This window comes from Schistocerca cancellata, chromosome 1, assembly GCF_023864275.1.
Source record: "Schistocerca cancellata isolate TAMUIC-IGC-003103 chromosome 1, iqSchCanc2.1, whole genome shotgun sequence".
In the NCBI taxonomy this organism is placed as follows: Eukaryota; Metazoa; Arthropoda; class Insecta; order Orthoptera; family Acrididae; genus Schistocerca; species Schistocerca cancellata.
The window spans coordinates 1,171,126,599-1,171,149,190 of record NC_064626.1 but is presented as its reverse complement, the minus strand read 5'-3'; the positions used below and the strand labels follow the sequence as shown (position 1 = coordinate 1,171,149,190).

General features: G+C 40.6%; 1 protein-coding gene across 1 annotated transcript in view; it reads right to left on the bottom strand.

The window, feature by feature from the left end:
- Positions 1 to 22,592, bottom strand: part of LOC126094026 (probable ATP-dependent RNA helicase DDX28) — a 95,936-nt gene that overhangs the window by 34,571 nt on the left and 38,773 nt on the right. Inside the window, exons 4-7 of the mRNA XM_049908764.1 lie at positions 16,047 to 16,166; positions 3,149 to 3,358; positions 1,323 to 1,473; positions 1,087 to 1,193 (exon numbers count right to left, since the gene is read on the bottom strand). Coding sequence (XP_049764721.1) covers positions 1,087 to 1,193; positions 1,323 to 1,473; positions 3,149 to 3,358; positions 16,047 to 16,166 — 588 coding nt within the window. The remainder of the gene's footprint in view (positions 1 to 1,086; positions 1,194 to 1,322; positions 1,474 to 3,148; positions 3,359 to 16,046; positions 16,167 to 22,592) is intronic.

The window sequence follows — 22,592 nt, the reverse complement described above, 5'->3', positions numbered from 1 at the left end:
ATTTTTTTTATATAATTCTTTTCATTTTCCCTCCTCCTTCCTCCACTTCCCGCTGCTGTTGCTACCCACCCCGTCCCCTTCCCTCTCTCTGCAAAAAGTGTGTGATTCATCACCTACGAAATGCAACACCAAAAAGCTACCATATAACATGTGTGTATTTGTTACCAGGAAGGTGGCCTACGCCTATTCACTCTAGGAGAGTGCTTGTGTTTAGTTTGTTGGTCACGTGAATTTGAATACTGACCAAAACCTGTACACAATGTGACAACTGAGGAAAGGCTCTTTTTGATATGACTTCATCTAGATAACAATGATGCAGAGACGGAGAAATTTCATGTCACATCAATGTCATGTACCGTATTTCACAGACTATAAGACGCACTTTTTTCTTCGAAAAACTGTCTCCACAATTCAGGTCATCTTATACTCGAGATATAAAAATGTCGCATCAGAGCACTGCTGTTGCCAGTTGCATCCAATGTTGCCACACACAGATAGGCTTCCAGCGGCACTAAACACTTCACAATTGCAACATCTTGATATATCGATAAATAAAACATTCGAAGTGTATATGAGAGAGGAATGGAACAAATGGATGATGGATGAAACCCAGCATGAATTCACACCAAAGGGAGCTTCAAAATGATCTACACTAACAATCAAACAAGCACGTCAGTGGATAAAACAGTTGTGGTCTAAAGTGAGAGAAGACATTATTGTTAAATCTTTCAAGAAGTGCGGCTAAGTAACACTCCAATGGCATGAAGAGCATCTTACATATGAAGAGGGCAAGGATGATGATGAAGAGGAGGAGGAGGAGGAGGAAGAAGAAAGTTCAGATGACAATTTTCAGAAATGTTAAATGTAAAAATATTGCTTAAAATTACGGTGCATCTTATAGTCTGTAATGTCTTATACTCTGTAAAATGCAGTATATGAAGGAGAAGAATTGTTTTGAATTTAATTTACCAAATTATTAACTGAGCAAGCATTTCACATCCCTAGATATAAGCTTATATTAAGTTACCTCATATTAACTGGTGGATATCCCATATTGTAATGGTTTTCAAGTATAAAAATTCTCACCTGAAAACGCTTCAGCAGATGGCACACCTTTTCATTGAAACTGTCATCCAGTAATGTGTCAGCCTCATCCAGAACAACATGGCAGACATCATTCATCTTGTAAACACCTATAAGAATTATCAAATTAAAAATGTTTTATCTGCTGTTACCGTACTGCAATTTCCATCATCACAATATGTAAGTCCAAGCAAGTAATAGTAAATCAATCATATGCATGAACAGTAATAACAGTTTACCTGTTGTTGTGAGTTTACTCAGTGCTCCAATGGTGGCAATCAGAAGGTCAACTTCACGAACATCTGGATTCAGCATTTGCTTTTTTGTTCTGCCACCTACAATTACTTTGGACAAAATTCCTAGGGGCTCTTTGAAGAGATTCGCAACATCCTGGAATAAGAAGGAAGGGGCATAATGAAGGCAAGAATAATTAAATAACTGAAAACAAAATAGTGCAGTCTACGACTCAATAATTTTTATCCCTAAATGTTATACTTATCTGTTTGCATCTCAGTATTTTCACATTTATTTATTTTTTAGTCATATGTAAAATTATTTGCTTTTTAATGCTGTATCTAATTTCAGGAGCCAAAAATGTTTAAATATCTTCAATGTTGTCTTTTGAAATGTGCTCCTCTTGTAATACTGCTTGACAATATCAGTTTGTACACAAACACTGGCTGACAAAAAAAATGATGCACTCAGAAGTGGAAGAGGAAGATGTATGAAATTACAGGGGTTGCAATAGTATGTCATGTTATTTTAGTGATTACAAAAATAGAATCAAATTTATAATGAACTTGTCAGTATGAGCCCACTATCTGCATGACGTTGCACCCACTTTGGCCTGGATGCACACACTGATTCCATTATGTAGGGTATCGTAAAGCCATTGTATCCTCTTCTGAGGCAAGCTGGCCGGTGACTCAACTGTTAGTCTGCAACATCCTGGACACTGGCGCGAGGATGGAGTTGATGTCTGAACTGGTTCCACACATGTTCTATCGAGAAGAGATCTGGGAACCTTGCTGGGCACGGGAGTACCTCAACATATGCAGACATTTCATAGAGATATATTCCACATGTGGACAAGTACTGTCCTGTTGAAAAACTACACGACGATACTGTCGGACTGTAACACATGAGGATGCAGGATGTCCATGATGTGTCATCGGGCCATCAGAGTTCCCTCAATCATTTCCATCCATGGCTTGAAGTCATACCTGACGGCTCCTTGCAGCATGAACCCAGGAGTAACACTGCTGTGCCTCTCCAAAACATCAGAATAATGGGACCTCTTCCCAGTTGCCACCATACTCGCCAACGGTAGTCATCTGGGGCAGTGCAAAACTGTAATTCATCGCTGAACACAATGTGAAGCCATTCATCAGCAGTCAACACCTTAATTCAAGCACAGCCTTTTGTGTTGTTGTGTTCATGGCAGTCTAGGTATGGGCAGTCTATGCATGGGTCTGTCTCTGACAATGATGTGAAATGACATAGAATATTGCAGGGAGTCCATTACTTGTTCTCCAATGCCAGACACAAATCTGAAGGGGTTATGATGTGCTGGTGCACAATATGGCAATTCTCACTTATGGTGGTCAGACCTGGCTGACTGGAAGCTGCTCTCACTTCCCCATGCAATTCAACATCGGGCCACAGACACATCCGCATGCCCCACTAATCTGGACACTGCACAATAACCAGCCAGCCAAACGCAGAACCACAATGATGTCCCTTTCAGACTCACTCAGGTGCTGATTATGCTGTATCACATGAGTACAAGCAGCTATATGTCCTGCAGAGTGATCACTAAACATCTGACAGTGTTCACATCCTTCATATACTCTACCAGGCCTGGTAACAACACTAAACATGAACAGTACTAATGTACTCTGGTGGGTATTCTATCTGTCACAGAGAATTCCAATTCTAATTATTCGTACAGACACCAATGGCTTTGTCAGGCAGAGGTTGGCAACACAACCAACCCCCCCCCCCCCCCCAAACTGCTGACATACCAAAGATAATTATTAGCCAAAACAAAATTGATAAAACGTACACCAATCTGATGTGCAAGCTCTCTTCCAGGACAGATGACAAGTCCCAAAGGAGTGTTTAGACAACGTTGTACATCTAGACTGGCACTAAACTCTTTCCACAGTAGTATTTGCTGTAACAGTGGCAGCAGATATGCCAGTGTCTTGCCTCCACCTGTTTCACTTGAGAGTAGTGTATGGTGTCCAGATAGTACCGCAGGGATGCCTTCTGCCTGCAACAATCATAATACTGCATCACAAATTTCAGTATAATATAAATTCAAACTGCAACTTGTTTTCACCTCAGATTTATTGTCTATTAAATAAAAATCAAAACTGCACCACTGAAGTAAAATGTCGCATCAGAAACCGAACCTGACACTACACGATATTTCTATGAAAATTAATGGCAAAGAACGGTAATGGCACATATCAAAAAGAGGTGCTATATTACACACGACAATTTCAGAAACAAGGCACAGAAGAGGAAATGATACTAAGAGGAAAGTAATATTAGAACTGCCAGTAAACACCATGAGGCTATCAAGTGTTTGAATGCCAATGTAGAAGGATTTGTCAGCTTGAGACAATACACTCTGGTGTACCATTCACAACTTATTACTGTTACCAAAGGAGCATTCAGTCTGACATGGCATCTTTGTGGAGGATCACTTCAGATTCATTTCTCAACTAATTACCACACATAAGGCCTTTGAGTGAGCGTTACTAGGTCTGCTGGAAACACTTATTGAGAAAACACTTCCAATAATGCAAGACAAGTCCAGGAAAAGCAGGACCTGCTGTGACCATGTCTTGGCACTGACCATCCCAGACTTCACACGGGGAGCACCAAGTATGATGTTCATTCAATAAGTAATGCCCCACATCCCCCCCCCCCCCTCTCAGAACATGTTTATCGTTAAGAGTCAGAATTTGGTTACAATATGCATCAACATGTGTTGTCCATGTCCTATCTTTCTATGTAGTCTCCATCATGTTCTATGGTCATATGCCAACATTGTGGAAGAGCATGTATTCCCTGCTAGTAGAAGCTCTTGTCCTGTAGGTGTAGCCATGTTTTCACTGCGTGACTGACACTCTCATCATCTTCAAAGTGTGTTCCCCGTAGAGAATCTTTAAGCAGCCCAAAGAGATGGAAGTTCGAGGGTGCCAGGTGTGAACAGTTTGGTGGATGAGGCTGTGACAGGACGTCCTGAGTGTGGCTGACCATGGTGCTCTGGTTCCGCATTTCCTAAGGCTGTAATTTCTTTACCCATCACCCCACTGTACTCCTATCAACTGCAGCATTGCCATACACTGCACCCAAGCATGTATGGTTGTTTACCACAATTCCTTTTTCCGCCCCCAAGAATTCAATAACAGCATGCTGCTTGTAACGTGAGTCATATGTAGACGCCATTTTGATGTTTTACTATGGCTCTGCCATCTGCCAGAACAGTTATAAACATTGCGCACAGAACAAACATCAAATGTGAAGCACCAACAAGGACGTTTGTCTATGTATATTACTGGCTTCTAAAAAAATGTGGGGCATCACTTATGGAATGACCCTCATATAAGTATTTACAGCCGGACAAATGGTTTATAATATGTAGAGATATGTGGAAACTTTCCTCTTGAATCAGTCTCTCTATTAGTGAGAACCAATTCAAAATTTCTACAGTAGTTCCTCAGATTAGCGTAAACAAAGAAAATACTGCAGGCGACTATACGACTGATCTACTAGAGAGACTGACTACACTAAAATTGTCCAGCCTATTCTGGAGTATTGCCGCACAGAATAAGATCCCTACAACATAGGATTGACGGATGACATCGAAAAAGTTCAAAGAAGGGCAGCTCATTGCAAAATAGGAGAGATGGCATCACGGATGTGATAGTTAGGGGAGCTGGGGAGACAATCATTAAAACAAAGGCATTTTTCATTGCAGCAAGAACTTTTCACAAAATTTCAGTCACCATCTTTCTCCTCTAAATGCAAAAATATTTTGTTGATGCACATCTATTTAGAGAGATAAGATCATCATAATAAAGTACACGAAATCAATGCTGTTATGGAAAGATTTAAGAGTTTGTTTTTCCCATGCACTGTTTGAGAGTGAAATAGTGGTAATGCGGTTTAATGAACCCTCTGCCAGGCACTTAAGTGTGAATTGCAGAATAGTCATTTAGATGTAGATGTACAGACATTGGACAAGCGTTGTAGCTGCCTGAAGTTGCAGCAGCTGTTTCCTTTAATGATTTTCCCACCAGATACCGCCTTCTCTCTAGATGACCAACTTGTAGCTCCCATTATTGCCACGAGATGTCATTCCAGTGTCAAATATGGAACAGATACCAGTACAAATTATATTACACATTGAACATTACTATAACCATTAAATTATATAAACAAACATTCCACATGAATCTATCTTCTCAATGATGCAGCCAAATAACAGAGAAGCAACCCCCCCAAACCCCTTAGAATCAGTCACGTTTCAGTTTCAATTTACCTGGGAGTTAATGTAAAGAGTGAAGGCAACAGCTTACTATATAGCTGAGATGTCCTGAAGTCAACAGATGCATAAACAAGGCTAAAAAGTTCCTGAGCTTTTGAACGACATTCTTCTTTAGAGCTCTAAAGGATGTCACCTGAAAGCTTAGCTCCCCATCCCACCTTGTCACTGAAGGACACTGAAAGCACTTGTCTCTCCCATTCTGTTAATCTCCCTAAGCAAAAGATTTTGTGTAGAGCATCTTGTCACATTATGCCCAACAATGTGACATGAACTTCAAGATTAAATTCCTGACAGGGAACAAACTTCATAAATTAGTTTTTGGTGTAATGTAAAGAGATGTAAGGGCCCCTGGTAGCTTTTGGAGAGTGTGGGAGTGATTGCATGTGAGGCAAGAGAGACAAAAAGGAAGAATTATTTTTTGTAAGAACTGCTGGCAGCAGCTGGCACAAAGCAGTCACAAATAATGAGGGGGTGGGGGTGATGATAAAAAGGAAGATTGTAGAAGAGAGTCAAGAAGTGGGAAGGGAGATAACCTACTGTCCATCACAAAGAGGTCAATAACTACAGTCAAAAATGCAAACAACAACCAGTTCCAATAAACAGAGTTTTGAAGCAATAGCAATGGATGGAGAGTCTGAAACAACCTCTGTGAAAAAATATGACAGCCAAGTGAAAAGTTTGCAGCCTTGCCTGAAGAGCAATGGTTTTAAGGTTAAATATTCACTTTTTTATGTAGTCCACCTTTAGGTAAATGCAGTTTGTAACACCAAAAATTCAGGATACATGGCACTTGCTACCGATATACAACTTTATTTTTTAACTGTATGTAAATATTTGTAATTTAAATGCTTTTTTTTAATAAGTAAGGACATTGCTTCACTGTATGTGTACATTTAGGTACAAGTCTGTTGACGTTTCATTGTATTTATCTGTATTTTACTGTGAAACTTATAAGCTCTGGGAAAAAAAGCCAAAGGCATTGTTATTTCCATCGACTAGCAACAATTATAGCAGTGCTTGTACATTGTAAAATCTTTGGGTAGGGAGTTATTGTGCAGAGCGCGCGGAGAGAGAAGAGACGGGTTCCAGTGCTTGTAGTGTGCGGAAGTATGGTGTTAACACTCTCGCAGTAGAGAGTACCATTTTCGACATCATGTACGTGCACCGGCCAGATGTCTAGAGCAGGAGTACGGGCAGTGGATGGGCGGAAGAGGCTGTATTAATTACGATTGCCCATTCCTATAATTAGCCTTGGTTCCACAATATGCTACCGTCTTCAACAACAACAGCAGCTAGCAGCATAGTTTCGTTGTCAGCTCCAAGTTTCGTCATATGCACAGCACTGAAGTAAGACTGTCCATTGATAGAAAGTATTAACGGCTAACCCAGCAGCACAACTGAATGTGATTTGACTAATAAGATTTATTTAAATAATAATCAGTTAAACTCAGTGTGATTGTGTCCTCATTGCCCCCCCAGACATTGTTACAGCAGTTAAATCATCGCAGCAGGATCCTTGTACCTTTTTTTCCTAATATACTAACGGAGTGCCATAAGAAACAAATTGAATAGTTACAGCCAGTTTATTAATGAATAATTTCTCTTTTAAGAATTTTAGCCTCAGTCTACTTTCAATTAACTGTTGTACAACAGAGGCTTCAATATATGACTATAGTAAAGCAATTTCATTTTTCAAGTTTGAGAATCAATCACTGGAAAAAATCCAAATCTAAAGAAATGCACAAATTAAAAGTGCAGAAGTTTTATTTATTTTACATATAGCTTGGAGCACATGGCGGTTTGGTTTGGTACATATTCTAGTATTTAATTCTGTTCAAGTCAGTAAAAAAGGCTCAGTTGTTCAGACAATAATATGAAATCCAATTTGAAAAATAAGTAATGGTAAAGTAAAAAGTGCTTGCTTTTTTTCTAAATTTCTTTGATAACATAATCCTGAGGTCACTGAAAGTCACTGTTCACGTAACGAAGTTCAGTACTAACATACAGTTTAATTGCATATTTTCAAATCATTACTCGATTACCTTTTTCAAAATTTAATGCCAAACATAACGTAAGAGTGACTTCTCAGTTTTCTTTATCATTACATACTCACTTAAAATTAGTGAAAAAAAAAAAAAAAAAAACGTGGCAACCTTTAGTTGCCGCGTCAGTGTTTAATAATACATGTTTTTCTTTCCCATCATCTTGTACAGGATTTAGGATGTAAATTGCCCTAGTGGACTGGCAGCCATTAATTACTTCCTTTTCATTCATTAGTGTAATTTTTGGATTCATGATTAGTGGTACCCCTTTCCGTCCAGTGTTGTTTGTTGAGTGAATGCACAAAATAACTTTCATTTTCCAAATTATAGCCCTGTTCAGTTTAATTACTTTTATTTTTAGCAGACTTTCCATCAGAAGGGTCAGCTGTACACTTTCCTCCTACCTATCGGTATCATTTCTTCGGGAAAGATAGTCTTATACAATTAGAAAAATCCATTAGGCATACACGCGATCCACAGTTATATTTTATATCACAAGCAGGATAGGCGGATTAGTAAGAGGGAGGTTACAAGTTGTCCAACATTTTTCCACTGAAACAATACAACACCCTTATGCAACTCTGGGATGCTTCAAAAAATATCTCTTCATTGGACAGCAATGTCCTCGGACAACAAATTTCTTTAGGTGCTGCAATAGTCAGAGTCTGCCAAATCTGATGAGTTGGGTGGGCATCCCAATTATTCTTATCTCAAATCCATTCATTTTTCCATTTGCAAAGCATCTTTGTGGACAGCCTCAGGTTCTGATTCTTTTCTTTTGTAATCCAGGGTAGTAACTGCAAGTCGTCATTTTACCCTTTGCAAGCTAATCAATAAGAAGAAGCCCTTTTGCATCTGAAAAAACACTGAGCACAACCTTTCCAGTTGACGTAATTGGCTTTGGCTGCTCTTTGCTGATAGTCATATACCACTGTGTGTACTTTCTTGCTGTTATTGTCTGTAGCTGCAGTTTAGAAACATTCTTCTTGAAGAAGTAGGGCCATGTTTGAATCAGTTGCTCATTTCTTATCATTTGAAAATGAAGGATCAATCCTCATCCAAACAATCAATAACTTTCTATGACATTCCGTCAACCAAAACAAAGAATTTTATGTCAACACTAGCTGTACCTGACCACACTTTGCTGTGGTATCTCCATCTCCTCCCCCCCTCCCCCTCTCTGTCCATCATCTTCTCCTCCCTTTCTCTGTCCATCTGTCCAACTTCTCCTCCTCCCTCTCTCTCCATCTCCTCCTGCCCCCTCTCTCTGTCCATCTCCTCCTCCCCCTTTCCCGAACTTCTGCCTTGTTTATTATTACTGTAAATTCAGATTCTGTGGTAGTATTTTATCTCACAGACCAATAAGCCATAAATACAACTCTCCTCTTTACTAACAATGTCTCACTATTGTTTATTTTATATATGTAAGTATTTAGTCCAAACATTTATTACAGATGATGTTGTTGTCGTCGTGGTCTTCAGTCCAAAAATTGGTTTGATGCAGCTCTCCATGCTACTCTATCTCGTGCAAGCCTTTTCATCTCCAAATAACTACTGTAGCACATTGTTTTGTAGAAGGAAGGGGGTTGGGGGGGGGGGGGAGGAACACAGCCAAACTTTGAGATTGTTTCAAAGAAAATTCCGCACTGGCTGTATGAGTGATTTTCATTAAATCTGTGACCAGTTTTGTACCACTTATCGGTGCATCCTCAGACAATATACACTATTTATAACATTAAATTGGATATTGGTACATCTGGGAGATGAAGAAGCTTGCACAGGATAGAGTAGCATGGAGAGCTGCATCAAACCAGTCTCAGGACTGAAGACCACAACAACAACAATTGGTACATATCCTAACTATAAGGTTAATATGTTATAAATAGCGTATATTGCCTGAGGATGCACCGATAAGTGATGCAAAACCGGTCGCAGATTTAATAAAAATTATTCATACAGCCAGTGCGGAATTTTCTTTGAAAAAATAACTACTGTAGCCTACATCTTTCTGAATCTGCTTACTGTATTCATCTCTTGGTCTCCCTCTATGATTTTACTACCCATACTTCACTCCAATACTAAATTGGTGATCCCTTGATGCCTCAGATGTCGTGATCTACCCATCTAATCTTCAGCATTCTTCTGTAACATCACATGTTTGAAAGCTTCTATTCTCTTTTTGTCTAAACTGTTTATTGTCCATGTTTCACTTCCACACATGGCTACACTCCAGACAAATACCTTCAGAAAGGACTTCCTGACACTTAAATCTACACTTGATGTTAACAAATTTCTCTTCTTCAGAAAACGCTTTCCTTGCCATAGCAGTCTACATTTTATAGCCTCCCTACTTTGACAGTCATCAGTAATTTTGCTTCCCAAATAACAAAACTCATTTACCACTTTAAGTGTCTCATCTCCTAATCTAATTCCCTCAGCATCACTTGATTCAATTTGACTACATTCCATTATCCTTGTTTTGCTTTTGTTGATGTTCATCTAATATCTTCCTTTCAAGGCACTGTCCATTCCGTTCAACTGCTCTTCCAGGTGCTTTGCTGTATCTGACAGAATTACAATGTCATTGGCAAACCTCAAAGTTTTTGTTTCTACTCCCTGAACTTTAATTCCTACTCCAAATTTTTCTTTGGTTTCCTTTACTACTTGTTCAGTATACATATTGTGTGTTCAGTCGCCTGTAGACTATATGTCTGGAGACAACTGTTCCAGTGGCTGCGGTAAGGTCCCGAGCAAGGCTACCTGCAGTACTCTGTGGCTGTCTGCAGTCACTGATGGTGAGATATCGGTCTTCTTGTGGTGTTGTACACTGTGGACGTCCCGTACTGTAGCGCCTGGACACGTTTCCTGTCTGCTGGAATTGTTGCCATAATCTTGAGGCTACAACCCTGTCTCACCCCCTTCTCAAGCAATGCTTGCCTTTCATGCCCTACGGCTCTTGTAACTGCTGTCTGGTTTCTGTATAAGTTGTCAATAAAGTTTTGCTCCATGTATTTTACCCCTGCTATCTTCAGATTTTCAAAGAGAGTATTCCAGTCAACACAGTCAAAAGCTTTCTCTAAGTCCACAAAAGCTATAAATGTCGATCTGACTTTCCTTAACCTATTTTTCTAAGATAAGTCGTACATTCAGTATTGCCTTGCATGTTTGTACATTTCTCTAGAATCCAAACTGATCTTCCCCGAGGTCTGCTTCTACCAGTTTTTCCATTCTTTTGTACCAAATTTGTGTTAGTATTTTGCAGTCATGACTTATTAAATTGATTGTTTAGTAATTTTCACATCTTTCAGCAACTGTTTCCTTTGGAATTGGAATTACTACATTATTCTTGCAGTCTGATGCTATTTTGCTTGTCTCATACATCTTGCACACGAGATGAAAGAGTTCTGTCTTGTTTGGCTCTCCCAAGACTATCAGAAGTTTTGACGGAATATCTTCCACTGTCAAAATATCATCCACTCCCAGAGCCTTGTTTTGTCTTAGATATTTCCGAGCTTTGTCAAATATAATCAACCTGAAACCTACTGGTGTCTCCAGGTGTCTTCCAAATGTACAATCTTCTTTTATGATTCTCAAACCAAGTATTAGTGATGATTAAATTATGCTCTGTGCAAAATTCTACCAGGTGGCTTCCTCTTTCATTCCTTTCCCCCAGTTCATATTCACTTATTTTTTCTTCTATTCCTTTTCCTGCTATCAAATTCCAGTCCCCCATCACAATTAAATTTTCATCTCCTTCAACCATCTAAACAATTTATTTTATCTCATTATACATTTCTTCGGTATCCTCACCCTCTACGAAGCTTGTTGGCATATAAACTTTTACTGCTGTAGCAGGTGTGAGCTTTGTGTCTATCTTGGCTATGATAATGTGTTCACTATGCTACTATTCATAGTAGCTACCCACATTCCCATTTTCTTATTCACTGTTAAACAGCTTCTGCATTCCTCTTATTTCATTTTGAATTTATAACCTCATGTTCACCTAATCAGAAGTCCTGTTCCTCCTGTCTCCAAACTTCACCAATTCCCACTGTATTTAACTTCAACCTATCCGTATCCCTTTTTAAATTTTCTAACTTAGCTGCACATTTAAGGGATCTAACATTCCACACTCTGATCCGTACAACACCTGTTTTGTTTCTCCTTATGACAACATCCTCTCGAGTAGTCCCCGCTCGGAGATCACAATGGAGAAATATTTTACTCTGGAATATTATATCCAAGAGGACACCATCATCATTTAATCATACACTGCAGCTTTCAGCTGTTCACAGAACTCACACCATTGCCCCTGCAACTACTAAAAAGGCTGTGGCCCCTCTTCAGGAACCACACATTTGTCTGGCCTCCCAACAGATACCCCTCCACTGTGCTTCTACATTCATGCTTATAAATTAAGGATAATGCTGATACATGGTGAAACAATGCTCTGGTGGGCGGTATGCGGGTTTAAATCACCTCGGGGTATGATCTGTGGTCATCGCACGGTGGTGCTGGCAGCAGTCCAGATACGCAGAGGTGTGTTGGTGCATGTCAGAGTATGGTGCACACATTTTCAGACATGCTAATGGTGGCTGTGTGTTGAAAATGGCTCAAAGAACACATATTGATGACGTTATGAGGGGTAGAATACTAGGGAGACTGGAGGCTGGTCAAACACAGCAGGTCGTAGCAAAGGCCCCCCGTGTGCCACAAAGTTTGATCTCAAGATTATGGCAACAATTCCAGCAGACAGGAAACGTGTCCAGGCGCTACAGTACGGGACGTCCACAGTGTACAACACCACAAGAAGACCGATATCTCACTATCAGTGACCGCAGACGGCCACAGAGTACTGCAGGTAGCCTTGCTCGGGACCTTACCGCAGCCACTGGAACAGTTGTCTCCAGACACACAGTCTACAGGCGACTGAACACACACGGTTTATTTGCCCGGAGACCTGCAAGGTGCATTCCACTGACCGCTGGTCACAGGAGAGCCCGTAAAGCATGGTGTCAAGAACACAGTACATGGTCAATGGAACAGTGGTCCCAGATTAGGTTCATGGACAAGTTCAGGTATAGTCGAACAGTGATTCTTGTCGGGTTTTCATCTGGCATGAACCAGGAACCAGATACCAACCCCTTAATGTCCTTGAAAGGGACCTGTATGGAGGTCGTGGTTTGATGGTGAGGGTTGGTGGAGGAGGAGGAGATTAGTGTTTAACATCCCGTCGACAACGAGGTCATTAGAGACGGAGTGCAAGCTCGGGTTACGGAAGGAAGTGGAAGAAAATCAGCCATGCCCTTTTAAAGGAAGCATCCCAGCATTTGCCTGAAATGATTTAGGGAAATCACGGAAAACCTAAATCAGGATGGCCGGAGACGGGATTGAACCGTCGTCCTCCCAAATGCGAGTCCAGTGTGCTAACCACTGCGCCACCTTACTCGATGGTGAGGGTTGGGATTATGATTGGTGCACGTACACCTCTGCATGTCTTTGACAGAGGAACTGCAATAAGTCAGGTGTTGGGACATCATTTTGCACCAGTATGTCCGCCTTTTCAGGGGTGCAGTGGGTCCCACCTTCCTCCTGATAATGATAACGCACGGGCCCACCGAGCTGCCATCGTGAAGGAGTACCTTGAAACAGAAGATATCAGGCAAATGGAGTGGCCTGCCTGTTCTCCAGACCTAAACCCCATCGAGCATGTCTGGGATGCTCTTGGTCGATGTATCGCTGCACATCTTCAAACCCCTAGGACACTTCAGGAGCTCCAACAAGCACTGGTGCAAGAATGGGAGGTTATACCCCAGCAGCTGCTTGACCTCCTGAACCAGAGTATGCCAAACCATTGTGTGGCCTGTGTACATGTGCATGGTGATCATATCCCATATTGCTGTCGGGGTACATGCACAGGAAACAGTGGCGTTTTGTAGCACATGTGTTTTGGGATGCTTTTCTCAACTTATCACCAATACCGTGGCCTTACAGATCTGTGTCATGTGTGTTCCCTATGTGCCTATGCTATTAGCACCAGTTTTGTGTAGTGCCACGTTGTGTGGCAGCACATTCTGCAATTGTCCTTAATTTATGAGCATGAGTGTACATACAGTACGGCTATCCGTACCACAGAGGCATGCAACCAACCCCACCAACAGCAAGGTCCATGGTTCATGTGGAGTTATTACAGTAATATATAAAAATTTGAATTATACTGGAACCGTACAATTTGAAATTTTTAGTAGCATTACATATATATTATATGTATTAATATATTAAAAATTAGGCACTTAAAAACATGTCCACATTAGAATTCAATGCTGTATCAAAATTTCAAAGCAACTGGTCAAGAACTTTTGGAGATTAACAATATTGAATGAACCAACATTTACATTTTTATAAGGGGTTCCCTTTTATTACATAGAGGGTGAGGTAAATAAAAATGGCCCTGAAAATAGAGTTCCAGGGTACAAAGAAACACAGAAGAGGAAAGGAAATACTGAAAGTGACCACCATTTTAGCAAGTTGCTGAAGGTGAACCAAAGGTGGACTGATGGAACTGCTGCAGTCTCATTCGAAATGCTCTGCCGCCGTTCTTGAAGACTATGAGAGCTGTTATGATACACCTTAAGACTTGATCGCTCCCCACACAATGTAATCACACACTGATAGGCCAGGTAGCCTGTGTGGCCAGCTAAGGCTGTGACCAGACTGACCTCTGCTACCGACTCTGCCATGCATGAAGATTGTGTAAATGTGCTCCCAGGTTCAGCCAGCTGTATGGGCAGTTGGTCCGTCCTTTTGTAAGTAACTGTTAGTCTTTCCCTCCTCCATTAATGCTGCCACAAATGGTTTCAAAACGTTGGCAATGTAGCACGCCAAAGTCAGTGTCTGATAAAGGAAGATAGGACCAATAATGCTGAGTGCAGATGCTGCACAGCAAACCCCAACAACCCCAACCTACTGATCATGCAAAGGTATTTCGTGGAAATTATACAGATTCTCTGCTGCCCAGAACCTGTGATTCTATAAGTTGACATAGCCACTCAGGTGAAACAGGCTCTATCAGACACAAAGAACAGATCTATGTTCAAGTCATTCATTGTCATATCACTAAACAGCCACTCACAAAACTGGTGGCACAGAAGCATCTACTGGTTCTAATGTGTGAACAATAGGCATTCATTAGGGATGCATGTGTAGGCCCTGTGGAGTATTCGTCTGCACAATTGATGTGATATGCTGGTCTCTTGCGACAGGCATCGGGTTGATTTGGTATGACTCTAAGCATTTTCTGGTGCACTGCAGCCACATTTTCTGGTATGCAGGCACATTTCAGAATGTTTTCTTTGATTTGTTGAAAACAGGTCCTGTCCAACTCCATTTTTGGACTAAGCGTTGCATGGCACTTTTGCCGGCACCTTGACACCATTAAACTTCTCAGCAAACAATTGGAAACACAATTTCCATGACTCTGTTGTCACATAACTTTCTACAATGAGCACAAATTGCTCCATTGTGTGTACCATCATCCCCTTTATACTGCTCCACTCACACTGACACAGCCCGCACTACCATCTCTGGACTGGTGTGGATCATGTGGTGGGCATACGTGTGGTTTGCATATCATGGGGTGTGGTCACATGCATACATTCACATACAATTGTATCCACTTTTATTGCCCCACGCTGTATATAGTACATATATACCTGGTAGCATTCCAGTACGTATATAAAAACCTATGAGTATTTGAATGCAATGTTGTGTCCGAATTTCAAAGCAATCCACGAAGATTCTCAGAGATTTGAGATTCTGAAGAAACGAACATCTACATTTGTACTTCAATAAAAACTGTAAATGTTCCTAATCGCAATCTCCAAAAGTTTTTGACTGAATGCTTTGAAATTTTGACACAATGTTGCAATGGAATACATGCATGTTCTATAAATCTGTTTTTGATATATGTAATACATAATTTTTTATAAATTTAATACTATGGAAATGTTGTTACAAAAAAATTCAAAAATTTATATATAGATATCTAAAAACATGCCTGTATTAGAATGCAATGTTCAAAATTTCAAAGTAATTGGTCAAGAACTTTCGGAAATACTTATTTTCATGAAGCAAACATTTACATTTTTATTTATTCAGACGGTATTCTAGTTTTTCATTTGAACAAATAGTCACTACACAAGTGCTTTAAAAAGTTGTATAAACAAAACTATTTTGCAGATTAAATTTTTTGCACAAAAAATACTGACACAGCAAAAATTTCAAGACCAATAAATTATTTCATTGCAGTCATAATCTGGTAAGTTCTATACATATACAAGTGCTTTTGAGACACATACCTGAATCCTAGTTGGTGCAGTAATTCCCTGCTTTTCAAGGGCACTGCATATACCGGAATTTAGACCGAGATCATTAAATGTTACTGGTCCAGTGTCGGAGGAGTAAGCAGTTGCCGGATTCTAAAACAAAGTTGTATAAAATGCATTGCTTTCCTAGACACCAGTGTGATGGAGAATAAATGTGGAATAAATAAGCAACACAATAATGGCGCAAAGCAGTTACCACACCCTTTTAATTTTTACAAGTACAAAAATTACTGTTTTATTGAATACACAGTCTTCACTATTGGATAAACAAATAATGATAGTACTGAGCCCCACTGCATTGCCACAAATGCTTCAAATCAGCCATTTGCATGAACAATGCAAAAAGGAAAAAAATAATAATCCAGTAGTGTACTTAATAGGTACTAAGAGTAAGCACTTAGTCCATAGTAAAGAGATTCTGCAGGCAAAGCCACTTGTACACCCCAAGAGAATACCATGAAGTGAAGTGATCCACATGCCCTCCAGGTTTTAATGTAGCTACTGCGAGGGAAATGGCCCAAGTGATATGGCATTGTTAAGATCATTGATAATGAAGTAAGTGTTGTGGTTATATCCTCATTTGCTGAGCGGTTTCCACAGGCATCTATGTTGTCATCTAGTTCCAGAGAAATAGCATCTCTTTGCATTGAAATTGGCATGTAAGGTCTATGTAATCCCAGTTTGTAGTAAGCACGGGAAGAAGGACTGGGGGACCACAATGTCACCTAGCTGCTTTGGTATGGTGTTACATTGCTACTGCACCACCAAAGTTGATATTGTCCTCAACATTCCTGTACAGACTGGTAGCTGTCAGTGGCACCGCAGTCACCTCTATAGGTGTAAGTGGGTAGCCCACCTGCAGAACCTGGCCAATTCTCTAGATAGCAGCATTGACAGGGATGGATCATTAAACATTCATTGACGGCGGCAAAGGTGCAGGCTTCAAGGGGTGGCACTGATGGTGTTCCACTGATGCATGACAGTTGGCAGTAGTGAAGATGGTGGAAGCAATGTCAAGTAATGCGACCAAAGAGGTTTCAACTGGTTGTTGTGGCACCCTTTCTGGTGGTCATGGTACACAGTAGGACACCATATGTGACCCCCATCAGCTATCAACTCAGAATCCCCTATAAAGGTCATAGCCCATACTGATGCACCTCATGGAAGTGACAGACACAGTAATGGTGTTTATGTGATGTCTGTAGTACAAGTATACACTTTGCTGCCTGTGAAGGATGACTGTTTGACTTTTGCCATCTGTCAACACACTTCTGTATGTACTCAGGAATGTGATGAGAACTATCCCTAGAGATGATGATTTTGTGATAAATCTTGGACATTCAATACATAAACATCCCAGCCTCACCTATGCTTTTTGGATGGGATGCGGATGACATCAGGTGGCCAATTCCATTTTGTTGAGAAAATATCCCGTGGAGGTAAACTGGGGTATATTATCTGATTATATTAGTTTGTGGTAAGTCTCCAATCATGAAGATTTTAGTTAACGATTTCTACCTGCCTGCGTGGAAAAATTTGGCTCCATGTTGGTGACAAAAAGGAAGTTGGCTAAAGCACTGATAATGGCTAGAAACACTAACTTTAAGAAAAGGCCAACATAGTCAATGTGACTATTCACTTAGTTTGTGGACAGGATCCATGGGCTGAAATCTCAATGTGGCACTAAATGGTTTCTTGTGCAAAACTGGCAAGTGTGCTTCAACTTTACTATGTCATTAGGTGATCCAGGATAATATGGACAATCCTTTTTCATCAGTTATATCCCCTAGTGCCCTAAATGGTTTCTTGTGCAAAACTGGCAAGTGTGCTTCAACTTTACTATGTCATTAGGTGATCCAGGATAATATGGACAATCCTTTTTCGTCAGTTATATCCCCTAGTGCCCTTTGTACAAGAAGAACAGAATCTGAGGCTGAAGAGTCTCAAGGATCACCAATAAGTTTTTAAATGACTTCTTATGACAGCGACAAAAAATCTAAAGGTACCATCTTTGACTGGTAATCATAATGGCCTTGGTCCTGTGTTTGAGGTCCACCACTGCTTAAATTTTGAATAAAAATCATCAGCTTTGGCAGCTGAAGAGTTCTGGCATAAAAAGTCACCCTCATTCTACCAACGGCCTTGTCAAATGAGGGTGGAGAAGCAGACTGAGGGCAGGGCACTCTCTGGCTCTCAGGGTGGAAAACTGCCCCTAAAGGTGAAAAAAAAATCCATTCAGATCTCTGGAAGGGGACTGCCAATGGGCAGGTGACTATGAAAAATAGATTGAATAACCAATGAAAGAATAAAGCTCTAAAAGTTGGAGTGTGGAATGTCAGAAGTTTGAACATGGCAAGAGCTAGAAAATCTGAAAAGGGAAATGCTAATTCTCAATTTAGATGCAGAGGGGGTTGGGTGAAAGGTGGGGGGGCACAGTTTGTGTTACTGAAAACACGTCAGTGATAGGGTTGGTCTCAGGAGAATTGACAGCGCACCGACACTGACAATTATAGTTCAGGTACACGTGCTAATATCCCAGGCTCAAGGTGAAGATACAGAAAAAGTATGTGAGAATACTGAACAGGTAATTCAGTGTGTAAAAGGAGATGGAAATCTAATGGAGGACTAGAATGCAGTTGTAGCGAAGGAGTAGAAGAAAGGATTATGGGAGAATATGGGCTTGGTACTAGCAATGAGAGAAGAGAAAGACTAGCTGAGTTGTGCAATAAATTTCAGCTAGTAATAGTGAATACTCTGTTCAAGAACCACAAGAGGAGGAGGTATACTCGGAAAAGGCCAGGTGATAATGGAAGTTTCCAGTTAGATTACATCACGGTCTGGAAGTGATTCCAAGATAATATTGGACTATAAGACATACCCAGGAGCAGATATAGACTCACATCACAATTTAGTAGTGGTAAAGAGTACACTGAAGTTTAAGAGACTAGTCAGGAAGAATCAAAGCACGAAGAAGTTGGATATATAATTGCTAAGGAAAGAAGAGAGAAGCTTTAACTTCTCTGAGGCGATAGATACTGTGATAATGAATATCTCAGTAGGCAGTTCAGTTGTAGAGGCATGAACATCTCTAAATATTTAGGGCAATCACAGAAGTTGGAAAGAAAAACATAGGTACAAAGAAGTTTACTGCAAAGAAACCACGAGTAACAGACAAAATACTTCAATTGATCAGTGACAGAAGAAGTACAAAAATGTTCAAGGAAACTCAGGAACACAGGAATACAAGTTGCTCTGGAATGAAATAAACAGGATGTGCAGGTAGGCTACAGTGAAACGGCTGATTGAAAAATGTGAAGAAATTGAAAAATAAATTACTGTCGCAAGGACACACTCAGAATAGAGAAAAGTCAAAACAACCTTTCATGAAATTAAGAATGCAATGGGAATTCCACTGTTAAATGTAGAGACAGAAGACAGGTGGAAAGAATACATTGAGGAGGAAGACTTGTCTGATGTGACAGCAGAAGAAACAGGAGCTGATTGTGAATAGATACGGGATCCAGATTAAAATCTGAATTTAAAAGAACTTTGGAGGGCTTAAGATCAAATAAGGTAGAAGGGATAGATAACATTCCTTCAGAATTCCTAAAATCATTGGGGAAAGTGGCAACAAAACAACTATTCACATTTGTGTGTAGAATGTATGAGTCTGGCGACACATCATCTGACTTTCGGAAAAATATCATCTACACAATTCTGAAGACTGCAAGAGCTGACAAGTGCGAGAATTGTCGCACAATCTGCTTAACAGCTTATACCTCCAAGTTGCTAACATGAATACTGTACAGAAGAACGGAACCATGTTCGAAATTCTGAAAAAAGAGGGGTAAGCTATAGGAAAAGACGGGTAATATACAATATGTACAAGAGCCAAGGGATTAATAAATGTGGACGGCTGAGAACGAAGTGCTTGGATTAAAAAGGGTGTAAGACAGGGATGTAGTCTTTCGCCTCTACTGTTCACTCTGTACACTGAAGAAGCAATGATGGAAATAAAAGAAAGGTTCAGGAGTGGAATTAAAATTCAAGGTGAAAGAACATCAATGACACAATTCGCTGATGACATTGCTATCCTGAGTGAAAGCGAAGAAGAATTACAGGATCTACTGACTGGAATGAACAATTTAATGAGTACAGAATATGGATTGAGGGTAAATCAAAGAAAGATGAAAGTAATGAGAGTTAGCAGAAATGAGAACAGGGAAAAACTTAACATCAGGTTTGGTGGTCATGAAGTAGATGAAGTTAAGGAATTCTGCTACCTAGGCAGTGAAATAATCCATGACAGATGGAGCAAGGAGGACATCAAACGCACACTAGCAATGGTGAAAAGTGCATTCCTGGCCAAGAAAAGTCTGCTAATGTCCAAGACAGGCCTTAATTTGAGGAAGACATTTCTGAGAATGTAAGTTTGAAGCACAGCATTGTATGGTAGTGAAATATGGACTGTGGGAAAACTGCACCAGAAGAGAATCTAAGCATTTGAAATGTGGTGCTACAGACGAATGTTGAAAATTAGGTGGACTGATAAGGTAAGAAATGAGGCGGTTCTGTGCAGAATTGGAGAGGAAAGGAATATATGGAGAACACTGACAACATAAAGGTTTAGATGATTGGACAATTATTAACACACAAAATTGTTAAGGTTTTCGTGGCCACTTGTTGACAAACTGCCTATTGGCTTCTGTCTTGGGTTCTTCGGCTGACATTCATTTAATGAAGATCAAAGAGTGTCTTAGATCGGCAAAGGAGAAAAGAGACCCACTTGCAATGTCGGGAATATACCGTATACCATGCACATGCAGAAAAGTTTATGTCGGAATGACTGGACAATCAATTAGCACCAGGATCAAAGAGCATAAGCAACATTGCAAGTTGGGGCAGGTGGAGAAATCGGCCATGGCAGAGCATTCACTGAATGAAACCGACCACGTAATAAAATTCGCCGACACGGAAGTTCTGGCTGTAGAGAAGCACTATTACACACGCTTGTTCAGAGAAGCTGTAGAAATACAAAAATACGCGAACAGTTTCAACAAGAAAGAGGAAAGCCTTAAGGTAAACAGATCCTGGCTTCCCATACTGCAGCGAGCGACCGTCGCAGGTAGCAAGAGGAGAACCACACCGGAAATGACCGCGGAGAAGCCCTCGGACGTTGGCGCGCCAGGTACATATAGTCTGCGGCCACGAGCTCGGCTCCAATTCACCACTGGCAATGGAGGGTGAAGCTTTGACAATGCCAGCCACTCGTGCTGGCGAAATGTGAGAAAAATCATTAGATGAACGTCGGCCGAAGAACCCGAGACAGAAGCCAATAGGCAGTTTGTCAATTATTAAGACGTCAGGGAATAACTTACATGGTACTGGAGGGAGCTGTAGAGGGTAACAACTGTAGAGAAAGGTAGAGATTGAAATGATTGAGGATGTGGATTGCAAGAACTACTCTGAGATAAAAAAGTATCCTCCTCCTTGCACCTCCCACTCTCGACTGTTGCTCGAGTTCAACACAACAGTAGCAGTCTGGCTAAAGCGGCCGGAGATAGCAGTCATGTGCTCATGTGTGCATGAGGTGTGCCTGCCTGTGTGTGTGTGTGTGTGTGTGTGTGTGTGTGTGTGTGTGTGTTCCTTTCTTTTCTGAAGAAGGTGATGGCCAAAATCTCACTGTGTACTTCATTATGCCTGCAACACAATGTGTCATCTTTACTGTGAGTAGCAATCTATCCTTTTCATAATTGTTTGTAATCAATCAATGACTCATATTTCCAAGCAGATTAAAGTATGTTGTAGTAATGCCTATAAAGCTAGAGATAAGCAAGCCACCCAAATCTACAGACCTGTGTCACTTCTTACTAAATTATGGCACAGCTTACAAGAAAAATATCCTATTAGTATCTTCTGGCCGTATGTCAGTTTATGAGACCAGAGCCACAACTTCTCAGTCAAGCAGCTCCTCAATTTGCCTCACAAGGGCAGAGTGCAGCCCGCTTGCCAACAGCCCTCAGTAGACTGCATGGTCACCCATCCTAGTGCTAGGCCAGCCCAACAGAGCTTAACTTCAGTGATCTGACAGGAACCAGTGTTACCACTGCGGCAAGGCTGTTGGCTCGCCATCTTTAAGGTGAGTAGCAATCTATCCTTTTCATAGTATTGTTAAAATTCTACTTAAACTACAAAAAATGAGGGCTATCCAGTAAGTATACTACACTTTCACCAGTAGCAATAATGGATGGGGCTAGTGTGGGCATACTGTTGTCTGAGTATTGGTCCATTCAGTCAGCATCAAGCCATGCCAGCATGAAGTTCATGCCATTTCCTGTTATTTCGCAGTAATAGTTTTCAGTGTGTTTCACAGCCGATAAACCCACATATCGTGAAGTGCAGTCAATAATAAAAAACCACAAACCAACCGAAATTTATCGGCAACTGTGTGAAGTGTATGGAAACAATGTAATGACTGAAGGTGCATTAGGTTTATAAGTGGCCAAACTAATGTTCACG